Genomic DNA, 16,726 nt, shown 5'->3' with positions numbered 1-16,726 from the left:
CTTCAGTAGATGACTGAACGAAGTAATATGTTCTTCCTTTGTTTGCACATCTTCTCTTATTACTGGCTTAGCTTCCAGTTCCGACTCTCAGTGCCCCGAGCCGCTGGGCGTGGGATCAAGAGGAGGAGCGGAAGCGGCAGGAGAGGTGGCAGAAGGAGCAGGACCGCCTGCTGCAGGTAGAGCAGAATGATGTGGGCCCACGGGAGCGAGGCAGGCTGGCTTTCCCTGGTCAGGGTCAGCCAGCATCGGGAAGCAAATTAAAAAAAAAAAATCAAAAGCTAATAACCTCATAATTAAATCTTTTGCTAGGCAGCACATTCTGCATTCATTACATTTCTATTTTGAAGCTTTCTGAGTCCTCCTTTTAAAATCATTATTTACCCTGTGTATTTTTTAGAAGGCGGCACTATCGTTTTGTGGTTTTATGTATGACAGGTGTATGAATTGTAAGGACTTCCACCCCCTAAGCTGTGTTGCAGAGAAAAGAGCTCCATTGCAGAGAAATTCGGTCCCCCTTGCAGTTAGCTAGGGGCTGTAATCAATTACAGCTGTGGTAAAGGGTGGCTATGGATTCAATTCTGAGTATCTACCCTTTCCCGAGACTGCAGTTTAATTCGGTATAAGCTAGTTCGTACTTTAGGGATGAAAGTCCGATTGGTGAAAATAGTATCACCATCTTTAAAGACTGAGGTGAAGGGTAGAGCTAGCAAAAATGCTGGTGAAAAAGATCCTGTGTAACATCATTAATCTGTTAATTAACTAATTAACTAATATGCTATCTTTCCTTATAGGAAAAATATCAACGTGAGCAGGAGAGACTCAGGGAAGAGTGGCAAAGGGCTAAGCAGGAAGCCGAGAGAGAGAATTACAAGTACTTGAATGAGGTAGTAGTGTTGGAATGTGCTGTGTTCTTCTCTGTCTCAGTGAAATTAGCCGAGACGGAAGATCCTCTATTTCACCTGGCTTTTGCCACATATCCACTTATATAAGCTCTTTGAAAAACACAATGAGCTCTGATTTGTCAGAATTTTGCTCTGACGTTTCAACCTTTCTCTTAGTTTCTCTACTGTATCATTACTGCTTCTATTAATGGACCCTAACTGCATCTTTCTCTTTGTACTTATATTTCACCCACGTGTGGCTTTGTTAGCGATGAAACTTTTAACATCATTTTGAGTGGAAATCGGGCCAACTACAGTCAGTCTCTCAAACTGAATATAAATAAATGAAATTATAGTGATAACACAGATTCGGATGGGTTTCTCTTTCCCCCCTGATCACATAGGAACTGATGGTCCTGAGCTCAAACAGCATTTCTCTGCCCACCCGGGAGCCTGCCGTGGCCACCTGGGAAGCCTCCTGGGGTGAGGGGTCCAAGTCGTCAGACTGGGAAGGGACCCGAGCAGGAGAGGAGGAGAGGAGACAGCCAAAGGAAGGTGCAGAGGAGGACCAAAGAAAGAAGCTGCAGGAGCAACTCACGCTTGAGAAAGAGAGGAAACTGAAGGAGCAACAACATGAGGAAGAGCCAGAGCAGAAGCGGCGTCAGGAGGAGGCCCAGGAGCAGAAGCACCAGGCAGAGAGAGAGAGGGAAACTTCAGTCAAAATATACCAGTATAAAAGGTTTGTCCTACAGCCGAAGGGCACTGTGATGTTTTTATATTGGCTTGGCTTAGCTTGGTCCATTCCCCACTTCAGAGGCTCCTAGTTGGTCCCTACCATCCATTTTCTACACAAGCAGCCCAAGGGAGACCCTTTACATTGCACACCTGTTCTGTCACCTTACAACTGTTCAGATGGCTTTCCTGTCACATTAGAATACTACCCAGGTGCTTGCTGTGACCTAGAAGGCTCACATGACCTGGATTTTGACCCTCTGGTCTACTTGGCTTCCTACCACTCTTCCCCTCTCTCTGTCTGTTCCAGCCACACTGGCCTCCTTTTTCTTCCTTGAAAATGTCCAATGCATTCTGCCCCTGAACATCTGCATTTTTTAGTCCCTGTGCTTGCAGAGAGCTTCCCTCACCTCTTTCCTTGTCTTCCTCATTTTCTTTAATAAGTCTCTGCTCAGATGTCACCTTCTCAGACTTTCCAGAATACCTTACATGTGCCTTTTCCCCACACCTTCTCCTCATATGCCTTACCCTGTTTTATGTTCTGTATTGGTTGTCCACTGAAATGTAAGAATTACATTTAATACTCTTTTTGTTTTGTTTGCTTCAGTAACCCAGCCCTAGAACAGTGGCAGGCACTCCGTATACAGTTGTGGGATGAATGAATTGCTAATCTCTTGGTATTAATAGGTCTTCTTTCTGCAGTGATTGATCGAAATGCTTCTGTATGTTTAGTTTTCAACCCAGAGACCATCTCGTAAAGAGGCTAGAATAACCTTGTTTTGATATCAATTTCTCAAACTCAGGAAGAGTGTTAAAGTCTACTATGTTGACCATAAACTCTTCTTTCTATCTTTTAGGCCTGTTGATTCCTATGACATACCAAAGAGAGAGGAAAAATCTTCAGGGCTGCTTCCTAGTGACAGGTATACGGGACATTTTGTTGTAATTTAGTTGGAATAATTGACTTGAGATGAATATTTGAGGGCTTGCCTAGATGTATTTTAGAACTACTTTAGCTCTTGATCTTTTGTGGGATATAAAGAGATCTTGCTGGTTGATCTTTGTATGGACTAGCTTTTGCTGTGTAACCAGCTACCCCTAAACTTAGTGATTTAACATGATTTTGTAGGTAAGTATTTTGGGCTGATCCTAATTGGCAGTTCTTTTAGTTGATTGGGCTCCTCCTACATGTCCTACTAGTTTACTAGGCAGCTCTGCTTTGGGGAGTTGGCTGTCAGCTGGGACAGTGAGAACAACTAGAGCATGTTATTTCAAGATCCAGCAAGCCAGTGCAGTCTTATGTACATGGTGGCTGAGCAGAGAAGACAGAATTAAAGAGAGGAAGCATGCAAGGTACCTTGCTGTCTATGTTCTGAACTGGCCCACCAATGCTTCTGTCACATTCTATTACCTAAAGTAAAATCACAGGCCAGCCCAAGTTCACAGAACAGAGAAAAACTTTACCTCTTTATGGGAGGAGCCACAGTGCAAGGGGAATGGACACAGGGTAGAATTGTGTTCATTTTGTGCAACTGCCTTAATTTTTATTTTAAGGAGGTTATAAGCAACGGCATCAGCTTGCCCCAGGTGAAGTTACATGTGGACATCTGAAATGAGAATTGTGGCCTTCTCTTAGTTTGATGAGAACTACTGGTCAATTCCAGGCCATGTTATCTACATCTTAAAATTTCCTGAGACATAAATTTAATGTTTAAAAGTAATTTTTAAAATACTTGGCAGTTTTGAAATTACCAAGGACTTCTGAATAGACTCTGTCTATAAATATCCAGTGTATGACCATTAATTTGTGTTTTCAGAGGTGACATTTCTTCCTTAGGAAGTTACCTTAGAGATATGGAAAGATTCATCTCTACAGGCAACCAGGCTGACTGAGTAGGACTCCGAGTAGATAGGGAAAATTAATATATAGGTAGTAATGGGCTGACACTAAGCTAGAAAAAGTTTTAGTGGTGGATGCTCTTATTTATAATGAAGATTTCTGGGTAACTGTGGATCATTAAATGTGTATCTCTCTTTTTTTAAAGATATGCATTTATTTATATATTTATAATCTTTATGTAGCTTATAACCTGGAGGCAATAATTATATTGCAGAAGAAACTTAACAAATCCTGGAAAATACAGAACACTGCCAGGCAGTTGAGGTACAGCATGCCTTAGAGGCGTTAAAGGGTGTGGCTGGACACGTTGCAATAAAATTATTTTCTATGTTAATACAAATGAAACCACTCATGAAAGTTGTCAGCAGTTGCGATACATTATGTATTATACTTTATTATATGTTGTATACATGTGCATATACATTGTATGCATGTACATATGTAATGTATACATATGATAATGTATATTATTCATTATTACCACTATTATTTGAAGTTATGGTGCTTAGTAAAGTGAGAATGAGACCAGCATTGGTCGATACAGAAACTTAAATGTTGCCATTACAAAATCAGTTATCTTCAGAGGTTGCCTGTGCCAGGATGCTTGAATACCTCTTTGCACAGCTAAGGTAGCATTTGGTCAGCAGCTCTTTTGGAGGAAGTACCCCCAAAATTGATTTCTTGACCCTTGGGCAGCATGAAGGAAAGGACAGTATGGTGTTAGGTGATCTGATGACATGCTGGTACAGCCTGTGTGGTTGAGATCTGGAGGGAATCAAAGTATGCAAATTGGTAAAAAATCATAGGCTTAGTCATCCTACAAACTGGAGAGGATCTTTGCATATTCTTCACATGCTCTTCTCTCATTTAGAGACGTCACTGTTTTCTGCTACCTTGTACAACATGAAAAATTCCTTATTAAGAAGATAAATGTAGCTTTCAACAGATGCAGGAATTAAATCAATTGCTTTAAAAAGCAATCTTTTTGGCGTTTTTACATCATAAATGTAAAAAAGATGTTCTTAATGAGATGTCTATAATATGTTGTATTTTGTGTTACAGGAATAAATCCAGATCCACAACTGAACTGAATGATTACCCTACAAATAAAAATGGTAAATGTGAATTTTTTTTTCCAAATTCTTCAGCACAGTTGCTTGTTTATGCTATCACATGCTATGATAGTATTTTTAAAGTCAATATATTTCAGATTCATTAAGATAACATAATTAAAATACCAAGTATTTTTAGACTTGTGTATAAAAACAAAACTAACTTATGTTTATTTTGGCTTTACTTTATAATGGAGGGAGTACTGGGAGATTAAAATGGTTTTAAATAGCTAATGAAACATGTGGAAATTTTTCAGTATTATTGATAGTTTTGTATAGATTTTATCTTGCAGCCAAGGAAATGGGACAGAAAAGTTTTCTGCAGAATACCAGGGGACTTAAAAATTGTTTATAAACTTGAAATTGTACATTTAAGTGTCAAGATGTCCAAAAGTCCAAAATGATAATGATTTTGCTAACCTGGCAAAAATGATTTGGAACCCGATATTGTTAGTATAAAGTGTATTTTTAGGAATGCATGTAACTGAAATTATACAACTAAGGGAAAAAAAACCACTAAGCAAAAAGCATGATTTTAAGCAGCGTTTGCTTACCAGGTTTTGGGCAAAGCAGGGTGCTTGCTAGTCAGTTATATAAATGAATGAAGGTCCAGGTGAGGATTGGGGTGAATTTAGTGGGCAAGCCCACTGAGTGGGTAGCCGCGTGGAAGAATGCAAGCCTGCCCTTGCCATGTGGGAGAATGCAAGGCCAGTGTTTCTGTGGTTAAAGAGAAGTTAAAAACAATGTGGATTTTCATGTTATCTTTTAAGCGCTGACAAGGATAAATAAAATTTAAAGCCCTCTGTGAGCCAAACCACACATCTACAGGCCTTAAATGGTCAGGTGGAAGCTAGTGTGTAACCTCTGGTTACAGCTTGTAAAATTTAGTTTCTATTAGGTCCTATGATCACTCCTTCTCCTTAACACTTAGGAGCTTCCATTATCTGGTCCTACTTTAAATTTCCAGCTCTTTTGCTCTTTTTGCTATTAGGGACCCTTAACTAAAACCAGAATTTTCTCTTTCGCAGTTGCCAATTGATCAGATGCTCTCTGGTCTTACTTGTTTGGATTTCTGGGTTTCTTTTGCCCTTGAATTTGTCCCTAGCCACCATTAAAATCAATCAGTACTTTAAGTACTTCGATCTTCAGTATGTGTTTTCTTCCCTCTACTAACCCTAAGCTCTTGACGAGCAGGCAGTGAACTTATGAAATATTTTATTGAAAAACTTGGTTATGCCAATAAGGCACTTTTAAAATAGGAAATATTTAATTTAAAATCTGACCAAATTGATAGGCTGTGGGCACCCACAAAGGTAAATATAGGTGGGCATGAGAAAACTTTGGCCTTGTTCACTGCTTGCTGGAAGATGAACTAAGGCAGAAATGCACTGTGAATTTAGAAAAATTAATAATAGTGATAAATCTGGAGAGTGAAAGGAAATCCTGAGATGGAATTTCCTAATCCAAATTAAAGGGGGAAGAAACTTCAAAGTTACAGACGTTTTACCCAAATCAGAAATTAATCAGCAAATCCAAAATGAGACAAAGCCTTCAGGATAAAACCTAACTGAATTGTCATGCATATATTCAACATCCAAATTATAGCTTTTCAGTTTCTCAGAGGACAAACAAGTCTGTTAACAGTCCTTGGTTAACATTTGGGTTACTTCGATATTTTTCAGTCTCACAAAAGCTATTTTAGTGGTTGAAGGTGCTCTCATTCCTACAATTTGTCATGGCTTATTGTAGAACTTATACCAGGAAGACTTGAGTGGAGTCAGCTGGAGAAACAGGCATATAAGTCTTGCTCTCCCCAGGGGGAGTGTAAGTTTTCGAAGGCGTTGTCACAGCAAGTTTTCAATGAGCGCATGTGTTTGATTGATTTAATTTCAGAAGGAAGGGACAAGTGGAAGAGAAATTATTTGTAGGCGAGCACTTTGTAACTTAATAGTCCTGAAATCAATGCTGGTTGTTTCTTTTTTTGGGCAGCCTCCTTAAGTCTTCCTAAGTGCGCTCTGTGGCATGCCTCTGGGTGTGGAACTGGAATTTCCAGGAATCGCAGATTTGACTTTTAGGTTCCCATGCAGCGGTCTCATTGAGAATTGAAGTTACATATGTGTACAATGTCACATTTTTTGCTACATTGTATTTGGAGGTTTATCCACAATCACCCCCCCCCACCTTTAATAACCTGCTAATCCTACAGCTTCTGATGTGTTTTTAATTTAGGAGGCAATAAATATTTAGACCAAATTGGGAGCACTAGCTCATCACAGAGGAGCTCCAAGAAGGAACAAGTCCCATCAGAAGCAGAGTTAGAGAGACAACAAATTCTTCAAGAAATGAGGAAGAGAACATCTCTTCTCAATGACAACAGCTGGATCCGGCAGCGCAGTTCCAGTGTACATAAAGAGCCGATCTGTCTGCCTGGGATTATGAGAAGGTGCGGGACTTTTTAGGAGTTATTTCCTCTTCTGTACTCTGAAGCAGATGTTTAATTTCTAGACATGCTGGTTACCTTGGACAGGAGAGATGTCATAATTTCTTCTTGTCTTATATGAGTTAGTGGAGAAGGGCAAGTGCAGCGAATGTCATTGGGCATATGTGATCGAGCATGTATTGAGTGCCACACATATGCCTGTTACTTTGTCTCCATCATCTGACTTGCTCTGGGGAAAATGTTTTGACGCAGGGGTAGTGATGCTGTTTTTCCATATGGAGAAACTGTGGCTCAAGCGGGGAATACACTTGGACAAAACCACATGGTAATAGGTTGCAAAGCTGGATGTAGAACTCTGAAGTGCAATTCAAGCATTTGAATGTCCTTCCTTGGCTGCTGAACTGAAAAAGAAAATTAAGCCTCTTTTTTTTTTTTTATAAGGAGATAATGGTTCGATTGGAATCATGATAATAGTGTTCACAAAGTGTGAAACCTAATTTTTGTAACTTTAAAAAATATAGATATAAATTAATTGGAGATGAGAAGATGAATATTCTGAAAGATGTATCTTGGGTAAATGAATACTGAAGCTACTTTTATTAAGTATTTTCACAGGTGACAAACTGAGGAAAATTTGTAACACATTTGAAAGGGCTATTTAACTCAATTTACGTAACTTTTGTAAATCAGTAAATAAAGTGTGACAACTTTATAGAAACAGAGACAAGTGATATGAGCAGAGAGTTCATAGAAAAAGAAACAAAGTCAGTAAACATTTAAAAGATCAGCACTACTCCTAAACAACAATCCTGTATCTCTTTATGAGATTTGTAGAGTTAAATGTTTGATTAACTCAATCCCGTATTGACAGTGGTATAAGGAAACAGGAATTCTTGTTCTCAGTTGGGTGGAAAGTTTTTCAGTGTTTATTAAACAAAAGTTTTTATGTCCATACCCTGTGAGCAATTTAGTTCCTGGCACTTTATCTTCTGACTGTATTTGGATAAGTATGCAAAGATATACTGAAGGATATATTCTTAAATATTATTAGCAAAAAAGAAAAGAAGCAGAGTATCTATTACTAAGAGTACTTAGTGCTTGCTAAACAAATAGTGGCACATTGATAAACCCACTAAGTTTTGAGGTGGTGTACGATACAGCAATGTCTCTTTCTTTTATAGTAGTATAGTATTCTGCCTTATCACAAATCATATCAAAATTGACTGGGCAGCTCTTTGAATGATGTTGGTTGGGGCACTTGGACAGTTACAGTCCTTTTGAGTAGAGGTTGGCAATTTTTTTTTTTTTTTGCATGAGGGACCAGATAGTAAATAATTTTGGCTTTGTAGGCCACGTCAGTCTCTGTCACATATTCTTTTTTTTTATGACCATTTGAAAATTAAAATTACCCTTAGCTCACGATCTGTACATATCCTGACAGTGAGCTGTAATTTGCTGTACCCCTGATGTTGATGCTGTCCTGAGAGGTCCTCGGGAGCTATTGGTGGGGAGCTGCTGGTCAGGAGCTTCTGCTCCCTCGCGGCCCCTCCACATAGCTGCTTGGGCTGCCTCATGACATGGCACCTGGATTCAAAGAGAAAAGCTTGCGGAAGATAAGCCCTAACATGCAAGTGTTTACAGACCTCCATTTGTATATGTTTGCTTATGTCCCATTGGCCTAACATGTCATATGGCCAAGCAGAGAATCAGTGGGAGGGGACCACACAATGGCATGGATACCAGGAGGATGATTCACTGGAGCCCTCTAAAGTGCTGTCTTTGTGTGAACTGACTTGAAGATAGCTCTGAGATAATATATTACCTGGAATAAAGTGAGTTATGAAGAGTATGCATTGTAGAGTAATCCCATTTAAGAGTGTTAAACTCATGAACCCATTGCATATGTATATAGACATGGCTCTACTCGTAAGTTTGTCTCTGTATGAAAATCTGTATGTAACAGAAAAAGTCTAGAAGCTAACAGTGGTTACCTCTGGGAATTAGAGCAGGTAAATTTTGGTAAGTGAGGGTGGAGGGAAAATTTATTCTTCCCTCAAGTACCCTTCTATATTGCTTGGGTCTTTCTCATCACAATGATGTAGTGGTTCTATAATTTTAAAAGAAAAAAATAGGGGCGCCTGGGTGGCTCAGTCATTAAGCGTCTGCCTTCGGCCCAGGTCATCATCCCAGGGTCCTGGGATCGAGCCCCACATCGGGCTCCCTGCTCTGCGGGAGGCCTCATTCTCCCTCTCCCACTCCCCCTGCTTGTGTTCCCTCTCTCACTGTGTCTCTCTCTGTCAAATAAATAAATAAAATCTTTAAAAAAAATACATATTTCAAACTTGGGATAAGAGTTCAAGTTTTAAATGTAATAACAAAATTGACCTGTTAGAAATAAACCACTTAGGGATGCCTGGGTGGCTCAGTTGGTTAAGCGTCTGCCTTCGGTTCAGGTCATGATCCCAGGGTCCTAGGATCGAGGCCCACATCTGGCTCCCTGCTCAGCGGGGAGTCTACTTCTCCCTTTGCCTGCCGTTCTGCCTACTTGTGCTCTCTCTCTCTCTTTCTGTCAAATAAATAAATAAAATCTTCTAAAAAAAATAAACCATTTGTAATTTCGAGTCAATCTTTGTAGATCAGAATTAATGTAAGCACTTGAATTCATTCAAGAGAGATTTTCTGAAAGTTGTATTTAAATCAGTTTGTGAGCTAAATTCGATTTTATTTTTTTAAATAATTTTTGAGCATCTTATTTATTTATCTATATATCTATCTATTTGAGAGAGAAAGACACAGAGAGCCAGGGGAGGGGCAGAGGGAGAGGGAGAGAGAATCCCAAGCAGACTCTGCACTGAGTGTGGAGCTCGATGCTGGGCTCGATCCCAGGACCCTGAGATTACAACCTAAGCTGAAACCCAGAGTTGTCCACTTAACTGACTGAGCCACCCAGGTGCCCCAACTCTATTTTAAATGCATATTCACTTTAAGGGCAGTGGTTGGTGAATGCTTCTATAAGATGGACATTAGACAGTTGATTAAATTCAGGGTTTGGGGTGAGGGTGAGGATTGTAGAGTAGGAATTATTTGGATTACTCTGGAATCAAGGAGACACTGGTTTGAAAGCCAGTTCCACCACTAACTAGCTCTTTTTCATATGGGCAAGTTAACTTCTAGAGATATAAAAAAAAGTGTTGTGAAGATTAAGTAAGTTAAAAATTTTGTGACCATGTTTAGTCTAATACCTGACATATGTAAGTGCCTAAATGGTATTTTTCTTTTGGTTGGGCTTCAAAAATTAAGATTGATATGTCTAATCCATTGAAGATTTAAAGGAGGAATGTATGTCTTGGTAGTAGTTTATTAAAAAAATTTTTTTTTAGTATTTTCTTTTCCACTTCGGTGTTTTTTCTTTAAGCACCAAGTAAATAAAAATGAAAATAAGTGAAGATTAATTGAATATGAAACATCGTGATGTTGATGAAAAGAAACTATTTATTAAAGGTAATTTTATACGTAACTGGACTTGTTAGATTAATACGTACTTATAAAATACGTAAAATGGGTATTTTAGGGACTATAATGATGTATTGATTCTAGTTGAATGTATTATATAGTCTTTTTTTAAATTTTATTATGTTATGTTAATCACCATACATTACATCATTAGTTTTTGATGTAGTGTTCCATGATTCGTTGTTTGCGTATAACACCCAGTGCTCCATGCAGAACGTGCCCTCTTTAATACCCATCACCAGGCTAAGGCGTCCCCCCACCCCCTCCGCTCTAGAACCCTCAGTTTGTTTCTCAGAGTCCATAGTCTCTCATGGTTTGTCTCCCGAAATCGGAGAGGGAATGTATTATATAGTCTTAATGAACTCTTTCCATGTTTCAGAGGTGAATCTCTAGATAACCTGGATTCCCCAAGATCCAGTTCTTGGAAACCATCCCCTTGGCTCAATCAGCCTTCAGGAATCCATGCTTCTTCCTCTGTTCAAGACTTCAGTCGCCCCCCGCCTCAGCTGGTGTCCACGTCAAACCGGGCCTACATGCGGAATCCATCCTCCAGCATCCCCCCTCCTTCTGCTGGTTCCGTGAAGACCACCGCTGCACCTTCTCCCACACCACGCAGCCATTCTCCTTCAGCATCACAGCCGGGCTCCCAGCTCCGCAACAGGTGAGAACCTTTGTCTCGGGGAATTTTTCATTAAAATTTCCCCAAAGTCTTGTCCAAATTTTCTAGTGAAAACCAAAAACAAGCCTTTTGGAATCTGTCAAATTCAGTGTTCCTTTACCAAATCAATTAAAGGCTTCTTAATGGCTTTCCATGCTACCCTAAGAGCATTTATGGATGTCTTGTGAAGCCATTGGAGACCTTTAAAACGTGTACCTCATTGCCACTGTATCGTTTGCTTTTGCCTGTGGTCAGTGCAGACATACTCGTATAATTCTCAGCACGGAAGCATAAAAATACACAGTAGCTTATGAATTCATTTGCAGTTTATGACTGAGAGCAGTACTGTAAAATGTTTGACTTTTATTGAGACTATAGTACAAACTCTTTTTATAGGAACTGAGTTGAAAAGGAAAGCATTATAACCAAGCTCCATTGTCTGTGGAACTTTTAACAAGCTGAATAGAAAAATGTTAAGTAGTTAGATATTGCTTTTTTTTTGTTTGTTTTTGGTTTTCAAAACCATTGCTGGCTTCTTATCTAGTTTGCCAACATTTTGTTCAGACTACATCAACTGAATTCTGTAGGTTATATTTTGCAGGTACTGGGTAAGAGTTATAACTATAGGTCTTGACTCCATTTGTCTTTTGATGTGGAGTAAAGCACAGATATCAACACGCGTTGGGTTTTGAGGTTTGCATAGCTTCTCTACAGACAATCAGTGCTTCATGAAGCCCTACACAGCAATGTTTCTGCTGTCATCTGAAGGGAGTTCTACTGGCATATAGTATTTTCCGTTGCAAGTGAGGTTCTGAAAAGTAAAAACACGGTGATAAGTATTGGAAGTTTTTTTAGCTGTCAAGGGATTTTGTTAAGAAAACATATCCATCTAAAATAATGTTACTTGTACCAGGATCTCTAAAATATGTATCATAGACTTTGACTTCAGAAGGGGTGCAAATGTGTGGTAAATGTTGGGCAGAGATGAAGGCTCTCGAGTGGGAGGAGGCAGCATTTACTCACTGAGAGCTCCACCCTAGGAGAGCAGGTAGGAGACAGGCGGTTGGCTCTTCTGCCCTGGAGAGGTCTCTGTCTCGGAGGTGGTCCTCTCGTGTGAGGCCCTTGGCAGTTCTGTACTTTCAGAGTCACTAACCTGGGCCAGTACTGTGGGATGCAGTGGTACTAAGTGACCTTTACCTTCCCACCTGGGACAGGAGAGACTTGCATCCAAAGGAAAGCAGCCACCGTCCTTACCTGTGTCCATGGTAGCTGTCAGCCACTTGTCATCTCCTCCTCCCAGAGGCAGTCCTGGAAGCCAGAGGCACCGTCGGGAGAGCACTGGTCCTTCTGTGTAACTAGAAGAGCAGGTGAATGAGGAGGAGAATGGGAAGATAAGATTAAGATGGTAGAAGAGGCGCGTAGAGCCTTCTGGGTGGAGCTGGGGCTGCTCTCCTAGGGTCCGGCCGGGTGTGACAGGAGGAGGGCTGGGCTTTGGCTGGTGACCTGGCTGGATTAGAGGAGGGGAAGACTCATGCTGAATACAGATGTGATCTCAGGAGAATAATGTCCGGAGTTAGAGAATGGATGAATTACACTGAAATTGTTAATTTACGTGAAGAGGTGTCAAGGGTTTCAGAACCGCCACGCGGAGCTCCTTCAAGGTACAACACAGCGTACTTTGGTTGGTTGGTGACAGTTTTCCTCCCACAGATCTATACTTTCCTAAGAATTATTAATGTTAATGCCAGAGTGTGATTTTAAGTAACCTTGATTTGCGCCGATGAAAGCCTCCATTCCCTTCTCGTTCCGCGTCTAGGTCAGTCAGTGGGAAGCGTGTGTGCTCCTACTGTAATAACATTCTGGGCAAAGGAGCTGCCATGATCATCGAGTCCCTGGGTCTTTGTTATCATTTGCATTGTTTTAAGGTGAGACGGAGATGAACAGCCTGCAGGCCCGCAAAGCTTTGCTTGGAGAGCGCATGGCTTCTTGGCGGGCTGGGTGTGAATGTCCCACTAACCAACTCGGTGCTACATTTTGTCAGTCTGTGCTGCACTTTGAATCGCAAACTGCCTGTTCTTAAATCTTGAACCTAGTCTCAAAAATTAAATCCAGAAACACTATGCACTCCTGGTCTTTAGTCTGTTAAGATTCTATGAGTAATTTACAGCTTATATGTCCTTTCTTTAACATGCTGTCACAGGCATACTTGAAATATAATTTAGCAGTGTTATTAACAGCATGGGGACATGCAAATCGGAGTGTCTGAGAGCCTAGCTTTGATAGGGAGGGTATGTAAAGAAGAGCATTGTCAAATATTTTTACGATTGCAAAGCCTGCTTACACCTGATGGGTTTTTGCACATAAGAACTAAACCTGTAATTTACTTCATTGTGCATTCTCTGTCTTTAGAGACACATCTGTGTGATTCTAGAACTTGCACTGTGCCAGAAAGAGACTCTGGTTCTTATTCCTGGAGTCCTGCAGAACACAGCTTGCTTAAGCCTGTGTATCGCTGGCTTGAGTAGTTCCTGGGCAGAACAGAACCAGTCAAAATAATCAGTGTTTGGGCATGTCGAACCAATGTATGCATTCTCACAGTGCAAGTGCCACGTGCAAACACTTGCCAAGCTGGGGCAGCAGGCCACCAGGCGTTGCCCACCTCAGAGGAAAGTGCCAGAACCCCACTCCCCATTCACTTCTCTGGTTCTTCCATGTCATGCCTTATCCTCTCACATTCCCCTGTAAGAAATGAAGACTCAGTTCTTTCCAGCCAATCAGCAGATCATTTTTACTCTTGGTATATTTAGAACGATCATTTTGGCTCTTAAAATTAGACTTATGCATTCTTTAATGTCTCATCTGGCAGGCTTGATTTTAATCTACTAATTATCTTTGGGGCTTTTTTTTTCTTTGCTGAAACAATTCTAAGAGCTTAAAAGTTGCATTCTGCTCAATTTCCCCTCCCCCCCACCCCGGGAGTGCCCTGAGGGTTCTCCAACTGACTGATTGTGGTGGTTCTTTCTTGTCCCTCAGTGTGTGGCCTGTGAGTGTCATCTCGGAGGCTCCAGCTCAGGAGCCGAAGTCAGAATCAGAAACCACCAACTCTACTGCAACGACTGCTATCTCAGATTCAAATGTAAGAGAGCAAATCAGGGAGAAAATTTCTTGTCTTTTAAGGAGACCACGGGTTCCCATGCATTTCCCTGAATCTGCAGCCATGTCCCCCTCAAGCTCCCTGCCTTAGAATTCCAGGCTTTAGGAAGCTTCGTGTGTCCCGCCCTTCAAAGCAGGTATGGTGAGCGGGTCAGCGCTCCAGACTCCAGCCACTCTCGGGAGGGTTGAGGGGCCAAGGAGTTGGAGAGGGACACCTGCCTGAGTCAGGACGGCATCCATTAGAAGACACTTCTAATGACTTGAGGCTATCAACAAACCCAAACAGACAGTTTAAAATGATCCTTCTGGGTAGACTGTACTCTGTTTCTTGGCTAAGAATCATTCCCTCATTATCAGCTGATTTCTGTTACTTCACAGTGGGCTTTGTTTCTGTGACTTAGAACATGACCAACTTTAAAAACAGTGGTTTGAAAAAGGTAGTAAAGAATAGCTTGTGCTTTGTTACTATATAAGCATATATTAGTATGATTAATATTTTTAAAAGGAGAACATGAATTCTGATTTTATGGTGTTTTGGTGTCCTTTTTGGGAAAACTGAGGTTTTCAAAAACTTCACATGCTAACTTGTGTAAGCATGTTTTTGTTTGTGTGTTATCAAACCGAGGATAGCTCCGATAGATTGCGTATCGTTTGTAGCCACATAAAGACAACCATGACTGCTGTGATATTTTGAACTTTGATGCTGGTAACATGTGTTTCTTCCTTATTGTGAAAGGGCGTTACAAGTGTATCAGCAAAACCATTTGCTTTTGAACTCTGAGGTATTTACATGGCCCTTTATGTGAAGAGTGCTTTGAAAATGGTTTCAGTCCAGTCAACTCTCTTTTATCTGTCAGCGGGTTGTGAACCTTGGCTCCCTGGCGTCCAGTCCTTTTCTGGGTACGACCACTGAGGTTGGAGAGTGGCAAGGCTGGGCACGTAATGGCGGGGGTGTGTGTATGTGTGTGCGCTTTTCTCTCTTGAATCAAATTCCCAAGCCAAATAGAATTGATTTTTGGAATCTTCAGGGGAAAATTGCCCATGCCTTTTCTCTCCTCCAGTACAATAATAGAGAGTTGAGTGTAACTTATTTCTATATCAGCAGTTTATGTTTACTTCATTTTTGCAAAGAAAGGATTCTAGAACCGAGGCTGTGATTTGCCTAGCTTTATCTTAAGTGTGAGTGACAGGTCACTCTTCTACCTCACGGGGCCATTCTCTGAGTGATTACTGCTATGTATCCCGGGCGGCGATATCTAAGTATTTCTCTATCCTAAGTACTTTTCTTTTTTTCTCCTTGCCTGATCAGCTGGACGGCCAACCGCCATGTGATGTAAGCCTCCATACGAAAGCACTGTTGCAGATAGAAGAAGAGGTGGTTGCTGCTGATGTAGATCTATAAATACGTGTTGTATGTCATTTTTGCTCTTTTTTTAAAAAGGATAACACTTTTTTTTTTTTTTAATTTTTTGCCTCTCTAGATTACATCAGAGCATTATAGTCTTGGTAGAACCTGTATTTTTGTTGTTGTTTATTTATAAGAAGGTGATTCTGTGTGTGTGTGGGGGGAAGTGCAGTATTTACTTTTTGAATTCAACATCTTAAAAGCACAAGGGAAAAATAAGAACTTCAAAATATTTTTGATGCTGATATTGATATAGTTTGACTTTCTAGTGGTGTTTCGAAGAGGGTTATTTTATTGTTTTTTTTTTAAAAGGTTCTGAAACATTATTTGAAATAGTTAATATAAATATATAATTGTGTTTGCTCTGTTTATTGTAATGTATACTAAATTAATGCAGAACCGTATAGAAAATTTCACTAAAATCTACCCACAAATTTGCTTTCTATATCCTTCTTTTCATCTATGTAATATTGTGCTTTTTAAAAAAATTTTTTTAGCATATGTGACATTTTATTTGCTTGATGAGGGGATCTCTATTTTCTTCACCAGAATGATCACTAAGCAATGCCCAATAGAAAGCTGCTTCTTTTCATTAATACAGAATCATCATGGTTTGTATACCAAAAGTTTTCTCCAGGAACTAATAAAGCCTTTCTGTTTCACTGTGTTTGTAAATAAACTTGCTGATGCATTAAGGACTGGTTCTCTTTTTTCTTCTGTGTGTGTGTATGTGTTTTATTTATTTATTTTTTAGAGAGTGAGCGAGAGAGAAACAGCATGAGAGGGGAGAGGGTCAGAGGGAGAAGCAGGCTCCCCGCTGAGCCGGGAGCCCGATGTGGGACTTGATCCCAGGACCCTGGGATCATGACCTGAGCCGAAGGCAGACGCTTAACCATCTGAGCCACCCAGGCGCCCTGTTTAGTGCTTTTAAT

The 16,726-nt window shown here is 40.4% G+C and overlaps 1 protein-coding gene across 15 annotated transcripts in view; it reads left to right on the top strand.

Moving 5' to 3' along the window:
• The window catches only part of LMO7 (LIM domain 7), a 200,641-nt gene extending 184,151 nt beyond the window's left edge, over positions 1-16,490 (top strand). For 14 of the 15 annotated variants that reach the window (XM_078070242.1, XM_078070243.1, XM_078070244.1 and 11 more), the window contains 10 exons: positions 72-176; positions 792-884; positions 1,286-1,620; positions 2,471-2,536; positions 4,576-4,628; positions 6,855-7,068; positions 10,958-11,239; positions 13,053-13,161; positions 14,270-14,372; positions 15,699-16,490. In XM_078070242.1, coding sequence (XP_077926368.1) covers positions 72-176; positions 792-884; positions 1,286-1,620; positions 2,471-2,536; positions 4,576-4,628; positions 6,855-7,068; positions 10,958-11,239; positions 13,053-13,161; positions 14,270-14,372; positions 15,699-15,721 — 1,383 coding nt within the window. In that variant the 3' untranslated portion in view covers positions 15,722-16,490. The remainder of the gene's footprint in view (positions 1-71; positions 177-791; positions 885-1,285; positions 1,621-2,470; positions 2,537-4,575; positions 4,629-6,854; positions 7,069-10,957; positions 11,240-13,052; positions 13,162-14,269; positions 14,373-15,698) is intronic. The other variant, XM_036079720.2, reaches the window with a different exon arrangement.
• Positions 16,491-16,726: the final 236 nt, after the last annotated feature.

Source organism: Halichoerus grypus, chromosome 4 (genome assembly GCF_964656455.1).
Source record: "Halichoerus grypus chromosome 4, mHalGry1.hap1.1, whole genome shotgun sequence".
Classification (NCBI taxonomy): Eukaryota; Metazoa; Chordata; class Mammalia; order Carnivora; family Phocidae; genus Halichoerus; species Halichoerus grypus.
Note: the sequence above shows the minus strand (reverse complement) of the source record. Positions and strands in the feature narration are given on the sequence as shown.